The 17,301-nt window shown below is 43.8% G+C and overlaps 2 protein-coding genes across 5 annotated transcripts in view; one reads left to right on the top strand and one right to left on the bottom strand.

Annotated features, from left to right (window-relative positions):
• dlgap2a (discs, large homolog-associated protein 2a) overlaps positions 1 to 17,301 on the bottom strand; it is a 341,537-nt gene that overhangs the window by 236,575 nt on the left and 87,661 nt on the right. The window lies entirely within an intron of this gene.
• Positions 190 to 16,507, top strand: LOC309695071 (CD109 antigen-like). 2 transcript variants are annotated; one of them, XM_082515478.1, is made up of 33 exons: positions 190 to 294; positions 427 to 581; positions 666 to 694; positions 792 to 1,025; positions 1,127 to 1,249; positions 1,339 to 1,378; positions 2,153 to 2,234; positions 2,326 to 2,416; positions 2,530 to 2,653; positions 2,733 to 2,842; positions 2,919 to 3,110; positions 3,352 to 3,453; positions 3,534 to 3,596; positions 5,510 to 5,680; positions 5,774 to 5,926; positions 6,553 to 6,619; positions 6,704 to 6,788; positions 10,102 to 10,219; positions 10,356 to 10,469; positions 10,666 to 10,884; positions 11,013 to 11,154; positions 11,593 to 11,769; positions 11,918 to 11,999; positions 12,102 to 12,333; positions 12,440 to 12,611; positions 12,724 to 12,914; positions 13,070 to 13,219; positions 13,306 to 13,371; positions 13,814 to 13,950; positions 14,408 to 14,564; positions 14,778 to 14,880; positions 14,952 to 16,196; positions 16,243 to 16,507. In XM_082515478.1, the coding sequence occupies exons 1-32, from the start codon at positions 215 to 217 to the stop codon at positions 15,137 to 15,139; spliced, it is 4,149 nt and encodes a 1,382-aa protein (XP_082371604.1). In that variant the 5' UTR covers positions 190 to 214; the 3' UTR covers positions 15,140 to 16,196; positions 16,243 to 16,507. The 2 variants fall into 2 exon arrangements, with proteins under 2 accessions (XP_082371604.1, XP_082371603.1); XM_082515477.1 differs by having other exon boundaries at positions 5,510 to 5,926.

Raw genomic sequence — 17,301 nt, 5'->3', positions numbered from 1 at the left:
CCAGGCAAAGGTGTCGAGTGTGTGCACACCCTCCTGCTATGCTTTGTGTGCTGCGTGTGATATGCTTCCTAATCTTCCTATGCGTGTGAGAGGAGCCCCCTGGGGCCCTGGCAGGAGGACAGGAGGAGGAGCTTGGTCACTCAGGTACAGGTAAAGTGACGCGTTTGCTGTCAGTTTGGAGTCAGAAGCAAACATTCGAAGCGTGACTGTGAACATGAACGCGATCTGGACCCTAGCTGTTTGTTTCAAAGTTGTGAGTTTTGCCGTTTCTGGTCGGACGCAGAATTCATCCAGGTAAGTGGTGGAATTTGGTATGAAGGGAGTCGCATTCGTTTCCTGAACGAGAACGCCTGCATTCGTGAATGAATTGATGGCGCACAACCACCTCCGTTCGTCAGTAACGCACCTTTCTTTCCTCTGTGCCAGTGCTACGTTGTATCTGGTCTCAGGTCCAGAGGTGGTGCACGCTGGCACGCCGACTCCTCTGGCCGTCACCGTGTTCGGAGACTTCCCGGGCACGGTGACAGCTGAATTGGGACGTGGAAGCACCAAAGTATCGCTGACCGAAGACTTCCAAGAAGGTGATGTGCAGTCACAAGCCGATTCAAGCTTGAATTAGTTTCTTTTAACTTTCGGGAGGGTTAAAAGGTCATTCTGTTTTAAAGGTTTGACGAGTGTCCTCACGCTTCCTCCTGTAAGTATAGTTTTTATTTCTTCTCACGGCAGTAGAGGGGGGAAAAAAAGTCTTTCTGACTGGGATCACAGTGTTAACACTTATGTCATCGCTCCAGATTCCTGACTCCTTAACCCAGAATTCCCTCTTAAACCTGACGGTGCGGGGCTACAAAGGAAACACTGTCATTTTCACCAACACCACCACCCTAACCTTCAGTCCCAGGAATGTGTCCACCTTTATCCAAACTGACAGATCCCGCTACCATCCAGGGGACGCAGTCAAAGTCAGAGCCGTGTGTGTTCAGCTGGATAACCATCCATACAAGGACAGAGTGGATCTCTCTGTACGGGTGCGTCTCTATTGTCTGTGTGAAAGAACAAAGCCACAGGAACTCTGTTCTTTTTTCATTGGTCACTGGGACCTTGACTGATATTCCTTTCTTACATGCAGGATCCCAGTGGGAATATCGTTGACAGGTGGGAGTCCACGCCCAATCTGGGAATCGTGTTGCGAGAATTCCCTTTGTCCCAGACGGCTGCTCTTGGACGCTGGGTGATCGCAGCTACTGTGAATGTAGGGTTGTTGTTGTTTTCCCCTCTGCACGCTGTGATGGACTAAGAAGGAATATCTTCTCATCCGAGCTTCCCTCTTCTTACATGCAGGGTGTGGCTGACGAGAAGCAGTTTGTTGTGGAGCTTCATGGTAACGTGCATATCGATTTATTCCAAAATAACGGTGATGGTTTATGTTCGATCGGTCAGTTTGAGGATAGACGGCACTGGTTGACCTGAACAACATCAGTGGTTCAGAGTGAATCATTCTGACAACAGCTGGATGGATTCCTATTACATTTAATGCCTAGGATTTATCCAAATCCTTTTGCGATGCCTTGACTTTCCCTCTAAAACGGGAATGTCAAACTCATTTTGCATTGTGAGCCACAAACAGCCCCTGAAGTGGGTCGGACCAGTGAAACTCCCCTTTCTGTCGGTGTAAAGAAGTTTGACTGCACATTTGATCCCTGAAATATTTTGATATAGGAAAAAAAGACATGCAGTTTCAACTACATGCTGCTGTAGTAAATGAAGGAAATCTGTCAGCCTGATTCTTTGGGCTTAAATTGATTCCCTCTTTCATATTTTCCATCCTGTCGGGTCAACTGTAGTCTTCGACGGGCCGATTCTGGCCCCCAGGCTTTATATTTGACACCCCTGCTGTAGAATCGCCACGTACTTCAGCTCTACATTTTCTAAATGACTTAAAGTCACAGTTCCCAAATGGCAACGTCTGTTCCCTTTGGCGATCTTCCTGTCACGCCACTCGCTGACATTTTTGTTTTGACGGATCTTCTAATCTTCTTGTTGAGTCTCAGGTCAGCTTGTAATTTTCCCAGCGTCCACTTCTGCAGTGCTTTGTTCTTGGTATCGAAACTAGTATTAAACTGAGATCTACCAAAATGACCATCCTGTCTCACAGAGCGCCCACACTTTGACGTTCTGATCAAGACGCCGTCACACATCCTTGCTGGAGATGACGTCTCAGGATCAGTGAGAGCACTGTGAGCTCATCTGGATCATTTCAGCCAATAACATATTTTCATACATATAAGTGAAGCAAGTGAAGCAGCATTAGTGTGTTTTTCCATTTAGGTACCCTGGTGGACGACCCTTAGGTGGAACATTAGTTGTTTCTCTGGAGTCTGCTATGAGCAACACGACCTCTGCTATGCAAACTAAAGAGGTGAAGCTCTCCATGTCCCCTTTTCTTCAGTTTTTCATATCTTTAATCATAAACTGAAACAGCAATAGAAACTATAAGAGACACTATCTGTCATTTTTAACCTTCGCTTTCAGTTCTACGGATCAACACAGTTTTTCTTCAGCAATGATCAACTCCAGGCTCTGCATACTTCATCAGTTAGCAGTGACGGTCGTCCCACTGTGCACGTTACTGTCTCTGTTAACGACAGCACCACAGGTATGACGCATTTTAATAAACCAGCGTTGCTGCAAGTATAACTTTAACTTCACCAAACAACATAATGTTCTTTGTTAAGGGTTTAAAGTGAACAAAACCGTGAAAGTCCACCTGATGCAGAATGTATTCCAGCTCACATTCCACGATTTTCCACCCACGCTAAAGCCGTCGTTACACTTCTCTACAAACGTGAGTTATTATTATTATCATAACTCACATGTCAGAGCCTTTTGGACACAGTATTAGTGCCTCCTCTGTTTCACAGCTCAGGATCTCAAGATACGACAGGAAGCCGCTCAGCTCAGTGGATCTAAAGCACTCTGCTGTGGTTCAAATCAATCAGATAACGTCTGTGAAAAACGCAGAACCCACAGCTCTGATACTTCCTGTGTCTGAGGACGGGGACGTCCGCATCAGGTTTAAATTACAGGCTCAAGTTGTGACGCTCTTTATTCAGGTCAGTAATGTAATTCTCCAACACGCAAAGGTGGACTTGCAGAACAATCACAGTTCTGTACTTTTGTTGCTTGTAAGAGTTTCAGTAGCGTAAAAGATGACATTAAATTTAAGAGAAATGACTGAAATTAAAAACACGACCTCTGATGTGTTATGTTTTCAGAAGAACAAAGAAAGATGGAGAACATCAGTTCATAAGTGCACATTTTCTTTATCTTACTGCTATAAATACTGATTTTTAGGCCAGATTTCAGTCCAGTGAGGAGACTCTGAAGATTTCCAACAACTTCTCCTCTCCGAGCGACTCGTATGTTCAGATCGCCCCCGGCAACACATCTGCACAGGTATTATATACAAAGTTAATATTTTTAATATATCACAGCTGCATGTATCCAAAATGTAACTATATTTATTTAATTTCCAGACTGGCTTGCCTCTGCAGATAAATGTAGAGAGCACCTTTAACCTGACCAAGCTTCACTTTGTGGTATGTTTGGTTACATACACAGTGTGTGCATTTGATTTTCTGCATCTTTTCTGCATTAAGGACAAAATGCAACATATTGTAAAGTAAAATTAATCTTATGAATTGCAAGAAAATCTTACAGTGGCCAGCACATAAGTGTCTAAGCTTCTAACTGTAAATCATTTCTGTGGCTTTGTTGTGTTACACACAATTACTCATTAATGCAGAGTACTATGTGTGTGTTTAAACACTGTTACCGGAAGTTGTGCACCTGTCCGTGACACTTCTTCAACCCAACAATGATTTAGTAATGTATGTACAGTGGGGCAAAAAAGTATTTAGTCAGCCACCGATTGTGCAAGTTCCCCCACTTAAAATGATGACAGAGGTCAGTAATTTGCACCAGAGGTACACTTCAACTGTGAGAGACAGAATGTGAAAAAAAAATCCATGAATTCACATGGTAGGATTTGTAAAGAATTTATTCGTAAATCAGGGGGGAAAATAAGTATTTGGTCACCTCAAACAAGGAAAATCTCTGGCTCTCACAGACCTGTAACGTCTTCTGTAAGAAACTTTTCTGTCCCCCACTCGTTACCTGTATGAATGGCACCTGTTTGAACTCATCATCTGTATAAAAGACACCTGTCCACAGCCTCAAACAGTCAGACTCCAAACTCCGCCATGGCCAAGACCAAAGAGCTTTCGAAGGACACCAGGAAAAGTATTGTAGACCTGCACCAGACTGGGAAGAGTGAATCTACAATAGGCAAGCAGCTTGGTGTGAAAAAATCAACTGTGGGAGCAATCATCAGAAAATGGAAGACATACAAGACCACTGATAATCTCCCACGATCTGGGGCTCCACGCAAGATCTCATCCCGTGGGGTCAAAATGATCATGAGAACGGTGAGCAAAGATCCCAGAACCACACGGGGGGACCTGGTGAATGACCTGCAGAGAGCTGGGACCAAAGTAACAAAGGTCACCATCAGTAACACACTACAACGGCAGGGAATCAAATCCCGCAGTGCCAGACGTGTTCCGCTGCTGAAGCCAGTGCATGTCCAGGCCCGTCTGAAGTTTGCCAGAGAGCACATGGATGATACAGCAGAGGATTGGGAGAATGTCATGTGGTCAGATGAAACCAAAGTAGAACTTTTTGGTATAAACTCAACTCGTCGTGTTTGGAGGAAGAAGAATACTGAGTTGCATCCCAAGAACACCATACCTACTGTGAAGCATGGGGGTGGAAACATCATGCTATGGGGCTGTTTTTCTGCCAAGGGGACAGGACGACTGATCCGTGTTAAGGACAGAATGAATGGGGCTATGTATCGTGAGATTTTGAGCCAAAGCCTCCTTCCATCAGTGAGAACTTTGAAGATGAAACGAGGCTGGGTCTTCCAACATGACAATGATCCAAAACACACCGCCCGGGGAACAAAGGAGTGGCTCCGTAAGAAGCATTTGAAAGTCCTGGAGTGGCCTAGCCAGTCTCCAGACCTCAACCCCATAGAAAATCTGTGGCGGGAGTTGAAAGTCCGTGTTGCTCGGCGACAGCCCCAAAACATCACTGCTCTCGAGAAGATCTGCATGGAGGAATGGGCCAAAATACCAGCTACTGTGTGTGCAAACCTGGTAAAGACCTATAGAAAACGTTTGACCTCTGTTATTGCCAACAAAGGTTATGTTACAAAGTATTGAGTTGTATTTTTGTTATTGACCAAATACTTATTTTCCACCCTGATTTACGAATAAATTCTTTACAAATCCTACCATGTGGATTCATGGATTTCTTTTTTCACATTCTGTCTCTCACAGTTGAAGTGTACCTCTGGTGCAAATTACTGACCTCTGTCATCATTTTAGGTGGGGGAACTTGCACAATCGGTGGCTGACTAAATACTTTTTTGCCCCACTGTATTTTGTAGGTGAGCTCTAAAGGCCAGGTGGTAGCTGCTGGGACCCAAAACTCCTCGTCCTTCTCTGTGACCCCAGCGCTGTCCTGGGCCCCTGCGGCCTGTGTCACCGTTTACTGCATCCTGTCTGACGGCGAGATCATCAGCGACGCAGCACAAATATCCATCAGTCGAGACAGCTATGTACAGGATCTCGTTTTATTATATTGCTCTAATGAATTCCCAACAGTAATCCTCTTCATCCTGTGCCGTACTCTGTGTGCGTGCTCCCCTCAGGTGTCATTAAAGTGGAGCAGTGAAAGCGCCCAGCCAGGTGAGCAGGTATCGCTGACTGTGACCGGTCTTGAATCCAGGTCTCAGCTGGCAGTCACGGTAATGGGGACACACGATGACGCCCTGCAGCCCGATCTGAACTTTAAAGAGGAAGGGGTATGACCGCAGTAACCATGCTTCCTTCTGTATAAATGCTGATTATGTCTGCAGACAAAAGCTTAAAATTCATCTGTGAAACATGAGCTCCTGCGAACCTTCGTCAGAAAGTCACCTGTTTTAGATACTGCACGATTTCCTTCATATTGTTCTCCCAGTCACCCCAGTCACCTCAGTCCCCCAGCACACTGTTCCCAGTTAGATACTGCACGGAAATTGAAAAAGTGATCACTAAACCGGCTCGTCCAGATATAACATATCTGTCTGCTTTGTTAGGAGGTGACTCCTGTTTCTAAGAGCTGGTAACCTCAGTGCTCTGGATTCAGGACCTGAGGCTTAAGGATCGCTGCAATAGAGGAAACCAAGTGTCACCTTTTCTCACCTCCAAAGCTCTGACAGTCTGTAGAGAGTGTGTGTGTGAGAGAGAGTGTAGGTGTGAGTGTGTGTGTGTGGTAGAATAGATCATTTAAAAACTGCGATCGCCTCAGATTCCTATAAAGACGCTTAGACTTTACGTCACACCTGACTTCTAACTCATGTGGTGATCTGACAACAATCCATTTAAAAACTTTCTCGCCCAAACAGATTCACTGTTACCCATTTTTCCTCTTCCTGTCCCACCACAGGACTGTGATCTTCAGATCCTGACCAATACGAAATTATACAGGAAAAACCAGCCTGGACCTAAAAATGGTAAAACGGCTGTTTTTTTTGTAGTTACGATACTGACTTGACTTTGCATCTTCAGTGCTATAAATACAATCTCATGGCTTTCAGAAGGACATGCCCCAGAGGTGCACAAGGACTGGCACCACTGGATGGATGGTGCTGAAGCTTTGCTGTGGTTGAACACTAACGTTAGGTAAGGGCTGAGAGGGGAAGGTGATTCATCTGATCCACTACAGGGAGTGCAGAATTATTAAGCAAATGAGTATTTTGTCCACATCATCCTCTTCATGCATGTTGTCTTACTCCAAGCTGTATAGGCTCGAAAGCCTACTACCAATTAAGCATATTAGGTGATGTGCATCTCTGTAATGAGAAGGGGTGTGGTCTAATGACATCAACACCCTATATCAGGTGAGCATAATTATTAGGCAACGTCCTTTCCTTTGGCAAAATGGGTCAAAAGAAGGACTTGACAGGCTCAGAAAAGTCAAAAATAGTGAGATATCTTGCAGAGGGATGCAGCAGTCTCAAAATTGCAAAGCTTCTGAAGCGTGATCATCGAACAATCAAGCGTTTCATTCAAAATAGTCAACAAGAAGCGTGTGGAAAAACCAAAATAACTGCCCATGAACTGAGAAAAGTCAAGCGTGCAGCTGCCAAGATGCCACTTGCCACCAGTTTGGCCATATTTCAGAGCTGCAACATCACTGGAGTGCCCAAAAGCACAAGGTGTGCAATACTCAGAGGTATGGCCAAGGTAAGAAAGGCTGAAAGACGACCACCACTGAACAAGACACACAAGCTGAAACGTCAAGACTGGGCCAAGAAATATCTCAAGACTGGTTTTTCTAAGGTTTTATGGACTGATGAAATGAGAGTGAGTCTTGATGGGCCAGATGGATGGGCCCGTGGCTGGATTGGTAAAGGGCAGAGAGCTCCAGTCTGACTCAGACGCCAGCAAGGTGGAGGTGGAGTACTGGTTTGGGCTGGTATCATCAAAGATGAGCTTGTGGGGCCTTTTCGGGTTGAGGATGGAGTCAAGCTCAACTCCCAGTCCTACTGCCAGTTTCTGGAAGACACCTTCTTCAAGCAGTGGTACAGGAAGAAGTCTGCATCCTTCAAGAAAAACATGATTTTCATGCAGGACAATGCTCCATCACACGCGTCCAAGTACTCCACAGCGTGGCTGGCAAGAAAGGGTATAAAAGAAGAAAAACTAATGACATGGCCTCCTTGTTCACCTGATCTGAACCCCATTGAGAACCTGTGGTCCATCATCAAATGTGAGATTTACAAGGAGGGAAAACAGTACACCTCTCTGAACAGTGTCTGGGAGGCTGTGGTTGCTGCTGCACGCAATGTTGATGGTGAACAGATCAAAACACTGACAGAAACCATGGATGGCAGGCTTTTGAGTGTCCTTGCAAAGAAAGGTGGCTATATTGGTCGCTGATTTGTTTTTGTTTTGTTTTTGAATGTCAGAAATGTATATTTGTGAACAGAGGTGTGGACTCGAGTCACATGACTTGGACTTGAGTCAGACTCGAGTCATTAATTTTATGACTTTAGACTTGACTTGAAAAAATGTTCTAAGACTTGTGACTTGACTTGGACTTTTACACCAATGACTTGGGACTTGAATTGGACTTGAACCGGTTTACTTGAAAAGACTTGATATTTTACCCCAAATACAAAATTTAACATGCATATTATATAGAGATTGAAAATGTGACGTCATTCACGGGTAGAACCGCAAAGGATTCTGGGAACTCGTGGCAAGCGGTACTAGCGCACGCAGGCTTTCAATTAAAATCAGTTATACAGCGATAAAAAGAAACACAAGAAGCTGTTGTATTATTAACTGCAATAGCCGGTCGCATGACAGCCACGAGAAGCTGACGGGTAAAGAGATCGGTTGTTATCGGATTACCTCGTTGAAGAGAAATTGTTCGAGCCATGTTTCCGAAGTAACAAAGAGGCGACGGGTGGCCTGGATTGCAGCCATTCAAAGGTCAAATATAACGTCCCAGAACACTCCAGCTCACAGGTTAGTCTGCTCCAAGCATTTACACAAAGGTCAGTGTTTTTTAGTAGTTAATACGTCACTTTCATAACATAACTGGTGATATAGGTTACAAGCAAGTCTGGCGCTGAACAGAAATTGTCGCGCTATGCTCCTTTATTTATTGTGCATAAATAGTGAATTGTCCTGACACAATATTGCGTTTCGCTTCTGTTATTATGGTACATTGACAAAAACATATACTTTTATTCACAGGATAAAACAGGTTTTTTGTATCACTAATTGCCCAGTACGATTACAGCATACAGTATTATTGTCACTGCTACATTTCTGTAACGCGTACCAGAAATTATTTCCACTACTAATTAATTACCGTTGAGCTCAAAGGTCCTATTAATAAACGGTTAAGGAATGTGTATTTATGACGACAATTTGTGAGACTGGTAAACTTATGATACGTACGATGGTCTTTCGTTCTACACGGTGCATTTCAAGGTCCTGTACCCATCCGTCGGTAAACTGTACCTGGGCTTGTTGCAGTGACCTGAAGTTACTAAACTTCATGAGTGTATGCACTCACTCCAAGAACCGTATGATTATAAATATGCATATAAATATGCTACGATGAGATAGCTGACTTCATCTAACTAGCAAATGTTGTCCAGGCTACGTTGGTGATACAGTTTTTTTTAATGTGTATGATATTTTTGTCATGCGATTTTAAAGCCGGTCCTACAACCGCATCCAAGAATAACATGCAGCTTATCTCAGAACTGTCGGTGAAAATTATTATTGGAGCTAGGTTTAATTGAGCTGCATTTTAAAGAGGTGCAATTTCACAATTTGTGTATATTTTCTAAGTTAACTATTTTGTCATGTGTTGAGAAAAACACAGATTTTAAAATTACATGGTCTAATATTTACATTTAGCATAACTGCAACATTATTTTTTCGTTGTTTTTTTTTTTTTTAAAGACTCGAAAGGACTTGAAATTCAAAGTTTCAGACTTGTGACTTGACTCGGACTTTTACACCAGTGACTTGAGACTCGACTCTGACTTGCTTGACATTACTTGAGACTTGACTTGAGACTTGAGGATAAAGACTTGAGACTTACTTGAGACTTGCAAAACAATGACTTGGTCCCACCTCTGTTTGTGAATGTGGAGATGTTATATTTGTTTCACTGGTAAAAATAAATAATTGAAATGGGTATATATTTGTTTTTTGTTAAGTTGCCTAATAATTATGCACAGTAATAGTCACCTGCACACACAGATATCCCCCTAAAATAGCTAAAACTAAAAACAAACTAAAAACTACTTCCAAAAACATTCAGCTTTGATATTAATGAGTTTATTTGGGTTCATTGAGAACATGGTTGTTGTTCAATAATAAAATTATTCCTCAAAAATACAACTTGCCTAATAATTCTGCACTCCCTGTAGTTCACTGAATATTGCTGCTTTTTCCTTTCTCTCAGCAATCGGACTTGGACAAGTGAGAAAATACTCGTTCCAGATGGCATTACTGCTATGGGAGCTTTAGCACTGGTGATGTCGAAGAACCTGGGCTTGGTCTTCACTCCTGTGCTGCAAAAGGTAACAAAACACTCTTCACATTTCTGGTATTCGTGCTTCCTTCTTTTACGAACGAGGAGTTTTACGAACTGAGATGCTGAGGAGTTATCTTCCCCGACCTTCTTAATAACTCTCGCTTATGTTGTTTCATCGACAGCTGACTGTCTCCAAAGATTTTTCCTTGTTTCTGGGCGCCCCATCACTCCTCATCAGAGGAGAGGAGATTGTGTTGGAAGTGAAGATCATCAACCATTTGGAGCAGGAGATGGATGTATGTAGGACGCACTTTGTGGTACATTGTAGCTGAATAAGGCTGAGTTTGGTAAATAATCTGACATCTATTGACAGAGATCCGAGTCTCTCCCTGTTGCATGAATTATTGCTCACTTCCATCATTTCTGGCACGGCATATTTTCCCTGTTTTTAAAGATTGCGCTTTGCTGTCATACGTTTCTCTGCATATGTAGGTCATCGTGCTGCTAGCACAGAGCAAGTCCTTTGAGTTTGTTCTGACACACCGAAAAGATGCATCTGTTATCAATGCTCAGAAAGTCACCGTGGAGAGTCACAGCTCTGCTTCAGCTCTGTTCCCTGTGAGGCCTTTGGCTCTGGGTGAGGTGGAGATATCTGTGGATGCTGTGTCTGCAGAGGCCTCAGACAATCTTGTTTGGAGAGTGATGGTGAAGGTATGATAAAGCAGGGAGATGTCTGAGCATAGGACGGTGCCTGCAACACGATGTCGCTACAAGATGTGCTTTTGAACTTATGCGGCACAGTTATTCCTATCATAACACTGAAATGCTTGTTCCTGAAGCCCGAGGGAGTTGAACAGTACTTCTCTCAGACGCTGTTCCTGGAGATGGAACCGGAGAAACGGAACAAATCCACAGCCCTCTCCTTCTCCTTCCCCCCAAATGTGGTGCCCGGCAGTCAGAGGGCCCGTGTGGTACTGGCTGGTAAGTCTGCCGTTTGTCCTCTTACTGTTCGTGCATGCAGTTTGTTTACTTTGAGTCATTTAGGCATGTATCATAGCAGAAAAGCAAGCGTCGGGATTTTCCTCAGCTATAGATTTCAGGTTCAGCTTGTCTTGATAGTCAGCTGCAGGATAAACGTTTCATCTTGCAGAACTGCGGCTTCCTGCTCAGTGAGGCTGTTTTTTTTTTCCATCCTTCTGTAACGTGTCATTTAAGCCACTTCCCCGACTTTCAAGGTGCCCATTTAAAAAAAATACTCTTTATATTCCATTCAAAAGTTACCTTATTTGAACACTCGTCTGGTGAAAGAGACACTTTCTGTTCCCATTCCGGTCTCACCTTCCAGCTCAAATTGCTCAAAAACAAACATGTTGTTCATGCGTTAAATCTTTCCATCCTCTGTCCTGCTGCTTCTCGCAGGCGATATCCTGGCTTTGTCCATCAACAACTTGGGTTCACTGGTTCAGCTGCCGCTTGGATGTGGGGAACAGAACATGATCCACTTTGCTCCAAGTGTATATGTTATCCAGTACCTGGACACTTCAAACCAGGATGACCAAGAGCTCAGGAGAAAGGCTCTAGCTTACATGATGGAAGGTTAGATGGACCTCGGTCACTCATAAAGATCACTGACCTGGAGAACTAGTTATCACAATATATAAGAACGTCTTCTGAGTGTTAAATTGAAGGTTCTCTGAGCCCATTAAGGGGTTTGTCACAAGCATTTTTGCTTTTTTGCTGTAAGGTTATCAGAAACAGTTGTCCTACCAGAGAGAAGACGGTTCCTTCAGTGCTTTTGGAAACAGCGACACCTCTGGCAGCACATGGTAAGGTCACCCGTGTGGTCCATTTTCATAAATGTTTTCTCTAAAATCGCAAATTTTCTGATGCTCCTTCTTCTCTCTCCTCTCTTCTTTCTCTGGATCCAGGCTGACGGCCTTTGTGCTGCGCTGCTTCCTCCAGGCTCAGCCCTACGTGAAGATAGACCAGAGCATCCTGGACAGGGCTGTGTCTTGGCTCTTAAAACGCCAGGGCCCCCAAGGAGAGTTCAGTGAGGTGGGCAGACTGATCCACACCGAGATGCAGGGAGGGCTGGATAAGGGCCCGGTGGCGCTGACGGCTTATGTCCTGATTGCACTTATGCAGGATGAAATCTACACAGTGAGTTAGGGCAGAAATCTATTTTTAAGCTTTCTAGAAGCTGATACTTAAATGGACAGGATGTCTGCGAATGCTAATAATACTGTATTGGTTTCTCTGTATGAAGGAGATACACGAAGCCAGTGTGTCTCTGGCCAGAAAGTACCTGGAGGACAAAGTGTCCAGTGAAGTGATTAGTAACTACAGCCTGTGTCTGACGGCTTACGCTTTAGCTTTGGTCAACAGTCCCGTCTCTTTCACCGCACTGACTCAACTCGGCAAGAGAGCGGACTACATCGGTGACTCAGCCTTTTTTTCTATCTGAAGCTTTTATAAAAACAGCAACATCCCATCCTTTACTTACCGACTTATACAGTGGCTGTGTCAGTTAGCCTGTGGTTATTCTCTTAGATGGAGTGATGATGTGGAGTTCGTCTGCAGGCCCGAGGTCACGTAACCAGAAGCTGCCCTCAGCACAGATCGAGATGGCCTCGTATGTGCTGCTAGCTCACATCAACCGTGGCTCACTCTTTGATGGCATTACACAAATGAAGTGGTTAAGCACACAGAGAAACCATCTAGGAGGCTACGGAACAACACAGGTGAGACAAACCTCTTTTCCTCTTACTGATTCTCACCTGTGTACAGATATACAGCATATTTCAGCTCCGCCATGGATTCTCACAAATATTCCCACATTCTGCCCCTAAAGTCGATATTTATCCACGATGGCTGCATCTTCTGTTCCCTTCCTCAGGACACAGTAGTAGCTCTCCAGGCTCTGGCTTCCTACGCAGCGTTCAGCGGTGCCAATGCCATCAACCTCATGGTCAGTGTGTCTTCTCCAGAATCTTCATCACTGTTTCGAATCAACGCCACCAACTATCGAACATATCAAAGTCAAGAGGTGCATCCGTTACCTGGCGTTAGATGGTTGATATGTACAGTAACTGAAATTTATTTAATCTCCAATTTTCATTTCATGTTTCTCAGATTCCTGCTGAAAACAATCTGCATCTAAAAATATCCATGGAAGGCAGAGGCTTTGCCACATTTCAGGTGCAGTTGTACGGCTTCTCTGTTTCTGTGTACCGCTGTGGTTCCATTTCAGGAATTATTTGTAAGGTACAGATTTGATGAGAAACTGGAACTCGCCCTTACACATCAGGAATGTTTCCTCCATCGTGTTGAGCTCGACAGACGGTTTAACCACCAGCACGCGAGCAGCATAAACTGCAGCAGCAGCTGTGTGCGATAGCTTCTCTTAGCACAACGTTGTGCATCATAAATGAAAATGCTGCATCATAATGGATCCCAAGCAATTAACGTCAGACAGCATCTGTCTGCACTGCAGATAAAATCGCTGAGAGGAGAACTGAGGTGAAAGGTTAATCTCTCCGTTGTGCTGTTAGTTTTTGTATGAGACGTGTGTTTTCTTTTAACTGTATACTTCAGCTTTTAATCGATAATCAAACATTTGTAACTGTTTCCATGACTACAGCTGAACGTCTTTTACCACTTGGAGAGGGAAACTTTTGCAGAGAACCACCAGCAAGCTGCGGACGAAGCTTTCTCATTACGCATCGATGCTGCTGATGGCAGCGACCGCAATCACATGATGTTGTCTGTATGCACAAGGTGAGCGGTTCACACATGGACAGTGCGTTTCTATGTACTGTATTTATTTTTATTTGGTTAACCCAGCCTGAAAGGATGGATTAGAAATGAGTAGATCAGAGGGACAGATCGGATTTTGCTCTTCTGAGTTAAAGTCAGAAAGGCACAGCTGAGATGGTTTGGACACGTGCAGAGGAGGGATGGTGGACGATGGAAGACCTCACAGAATATTCATGAATGTGGTGAAGGAGACCATGCAGAGGGTTAGTGTGACGGGGGAGGATGCTGGGACAGGGGGAGATGGAGGAAGATGATTTATCCAAGGAGCTTGAAAACAAAATCAAGTTTCTTGAAGACGTTTTGAGGTGAAACATCCATTACTATGAGCTGGATGACTGAGAACCTACGCAGACAAAAAGATTTATCATCATTTGGTTACTATGCATGTTAAACACTCTGAAAATTTTGTCCTCTCCAGATTAAAGGACAGTCAGCTGATACCTCACACAGGTATGGTTATATTGGATGTAGGCCTGCTCAGCGGGTTCACACTCTCTCCTGAGGCTGCTGTCCAATCAGCTGTTATCAGGAAGGTGGAGACGGCACCCGAGAAAGTCATCCTGTACCTGGATTCAGTAAGTGTTTGAAGCAGCCTAACGGCAATCAGCGTGAAGCTTTAAAACCCGCTCTATGCGTATTATTTGGGTGTGATATTAACCCCTTTTCATTTGCCCTGCAATGCTTCACCAGCACTGGTTTCCTACATTAAATGAAAATGCATGTTGATAAAATAGCAGGAATCCGATTACATCACGTGCGTAGTGACATTATTCTGGTGTCATTTGCAGCTCAACAAGTCAGAGGTTTGTATCAACCTTCCCCTCGTCAGAAACTACAAAGTGGCCCGCGTGCACGACGCTGTGGCCCGCGTTTACGACTACTATGAGCCAAGTGAGTACGACTGTGAATAGTGTCGTTTTTAAAAAAATATTTAATGTGAATGATCGTATTTTTAATTTCAGCGAGAAACGCGATGAGCACGTACAATTCGCGAGGTCTGCCCGGCATGGACTCCTGCTTCTTCTGTGGTGCAAACTGTGATCTCTGCAGGCCTGGAATCACCATCACCATGTCCGCTCAGTCGATGGCTGCCTACAGCTTCAGCTGCCTGTTTCTCGGACTCACTGTTTTTCTTGTTTTCGTCGGTTAGATGGACTTGGACTCACACATTCATATGTACTGGATATATATGTGTCTTTTACACAAAACTCATTTTGGCCTCGTTCTATCCAGTGGACTGTTCCTTTGTTTAGTGCTCTCTGCTGTTAACAGTGTCTTCTTTTTTGTAAAGATGTGAATATGAAATGACTGGTAGTGGAAACGTGTTAAATTTCTTTTTATCTAACACATACTATCTAAAACAGATGCATTTCCATTTAAAGCTTCTTTAAAGCTACTATGATTCCATAAGTTGAGAAAAATGAACCATTAAATGAAGGAGCGCTGTAGCCGATAGTAGCAAACAGAAAAATTAAGGTGACGTTTTCCCTCATTTGCACACATGCCCTGTTGTGTCTCTGTTGGCAGGAAATGCGGATGTACTGAGCTGCCCAGAGTCATATAAATGCTAAAAAGGATTATTGTACAGCTCTGCAGACTTCCAGCAAATGTCTGACTTGTAGCTTTAATGTTTTTAATCCCTGTTGGTATTCAGTTGAATAACCTGCTGGATTGAAGCAGCACTCACCTCACGGAGTTTGCAGGTACACTGAAAAAGGGGAAGTAACCAGGTTTGACGTTACTGATGGAATCATTAAAATAATTGTTACTGTATCTCAGAACAAATGCATGTTTAAGTTTGCACCACATAAACTCTCTAATAATCATCTGTTTTATAGTGGCAATAATTCACACCACTTTAACACTTACTGGATTGCATAAAATCTGAAGCTGAACATGACCTTTGACCTCACACTTGGTGACTTGTTCTTTCTTTTAATAAGCTAGCGTTGTTTTTTGCATTTTAATGGAAATGCACGTCTGGTTTTTATGTAAAATGTTTTTTGAAAGGCTCATTGGCAAAGTGGTTTCCCTCCAGGGACAATGAAGCTTTTCGGTTCATAAGTAAAAGCAGACATGGAAAGCAGAACATTAGATGTCCCACAAAAAGGAAACTGACTCACATCTGGACCTTCAGCTGTTGGCTGTGCAGCCTGTGAGAACATCTCATAAATTCTTTCCTTGCCTTAATTACTCCCAAGCTAAAGGTAAAGCTCCTGTCGTGCTAAAGGTAAAGCTCCTGTCGTGCTAAAGGTAAAGCTCCTGTCGTTCCATTTTTGTGCAGTACATTACATATCCTTAGTGTCTGCACGCTCTTGTGCTTATCCCACCGGCTCCTCCCCCTAATGCTCACATATGTTGCTGTTTTTAGTCATCATATAATCCAAAATTACTGAAGTGTGGCAGCACACCAGGAGCTTTCAGCAGTTTAACCTAAACTTACGTAAACCTCACCAGTTACCATCACGTTAACCTGAAAGCTGTTCCATAAAAAGCTCCAAAGCTGCAGTTGTGAATGTCAAACACTAGATGGCAGTCTTGGTATCATAATAAAGATGGTCTCAAAGTTCAGGCTGGAGCCATAAAAGCTACATTTGTCTTGTTTCTTTAACATTTAATATTGCCAATAAAGTCAGCAGTTCTCATGATACAGAGAGGTGATATTAGATATAAAACACCTCTGCTTACAATAAATGCACCCGTGAGCATTTTAACAAAGTTACAGGATGAAATGTTGATGCATCGACCCTGCTGTGTCGTGGGTCATGCTATGAAAACAGCGTCGGGAGCGCATGCGGTGCCCATGATGTCATGCACGTACTATGCGTCAGGCCTGACGAGTGCCTAATGTCCTTAACTGACAGACAGCTTAGGATCAGCAAAGCATTCGGTTTTACATTAGCTGCGAGGAAAGAAGCACTTGGTATGGGAGAGAGCTAAGAGGATTTATAGCTTTAGGAGAATTTCCCCACACCTGGTTGTGAGCAGAAGCAGAAGATTAAAAAGCACACCTTTCCCCCTGAAATCCCTCCTGTCTGCTTTTGCAGAAGTTTCTGGAATCCATATTTTGGTCTTATCATACCCAGGTCAACATCGAGCCCCAGACTCATAAATCAGATTCGTGCTGATTCCTTCTCCTCAGTGTGGCTGTACAGAGGTATAACGCTGACTACGCGCCTAGGAGATGCAGATGGGTTAAACTCAGTGAAGGAGATGGTTATTTATGAGCTCCATCTCCTGATGGGAGCTAATGCAGCTGCTGCTAGACAGAAGCTGAGTGTAGCTCCGATCAGCGACAGATTTTTTGCATAT

This window comes from Aulonocara stuartgranti (genome assembly GCF_965226115.1).
Source record: "Aulonocara stuartgranti genome assembly, chromosome: 19".
Classification (NCBI taxonomy): domain Eukaryota; kingdom Metazoa; phylum Chordata; class Actinopteri; order Cichliformes; family Cichlidae; genus Aulonocara; species Aulonocara stuartgranti.
This window is presented reverse-complemented; position numbering and strand designations above follow the sequence as displayed.

Bases quoted from the DNA above. Each gene is read 5' to 3' on its own strand.
- LOC309695071 (XM_082515477.1), top strand. From the start codon at position 215: ATGAACGCGATCTGGACCCTAGCTGTTTGTTTCAAAGTTGTGAGTTTT. The intron at 582-665 runs GTGATGTGCAGT...TCTGTTTTAAAG, and splicing joins GACCGAAGACTTCCAAGAAG to GTTTGACGAGTGTCCTCACG. The intron at 3,597-5,509 runs GTATGTTTGGTT...TGTATTTTGTAG, and splicing joins TGACCAAGCTTCACTTTGTG to GTGAGCTCTAAAGGCCAGGT.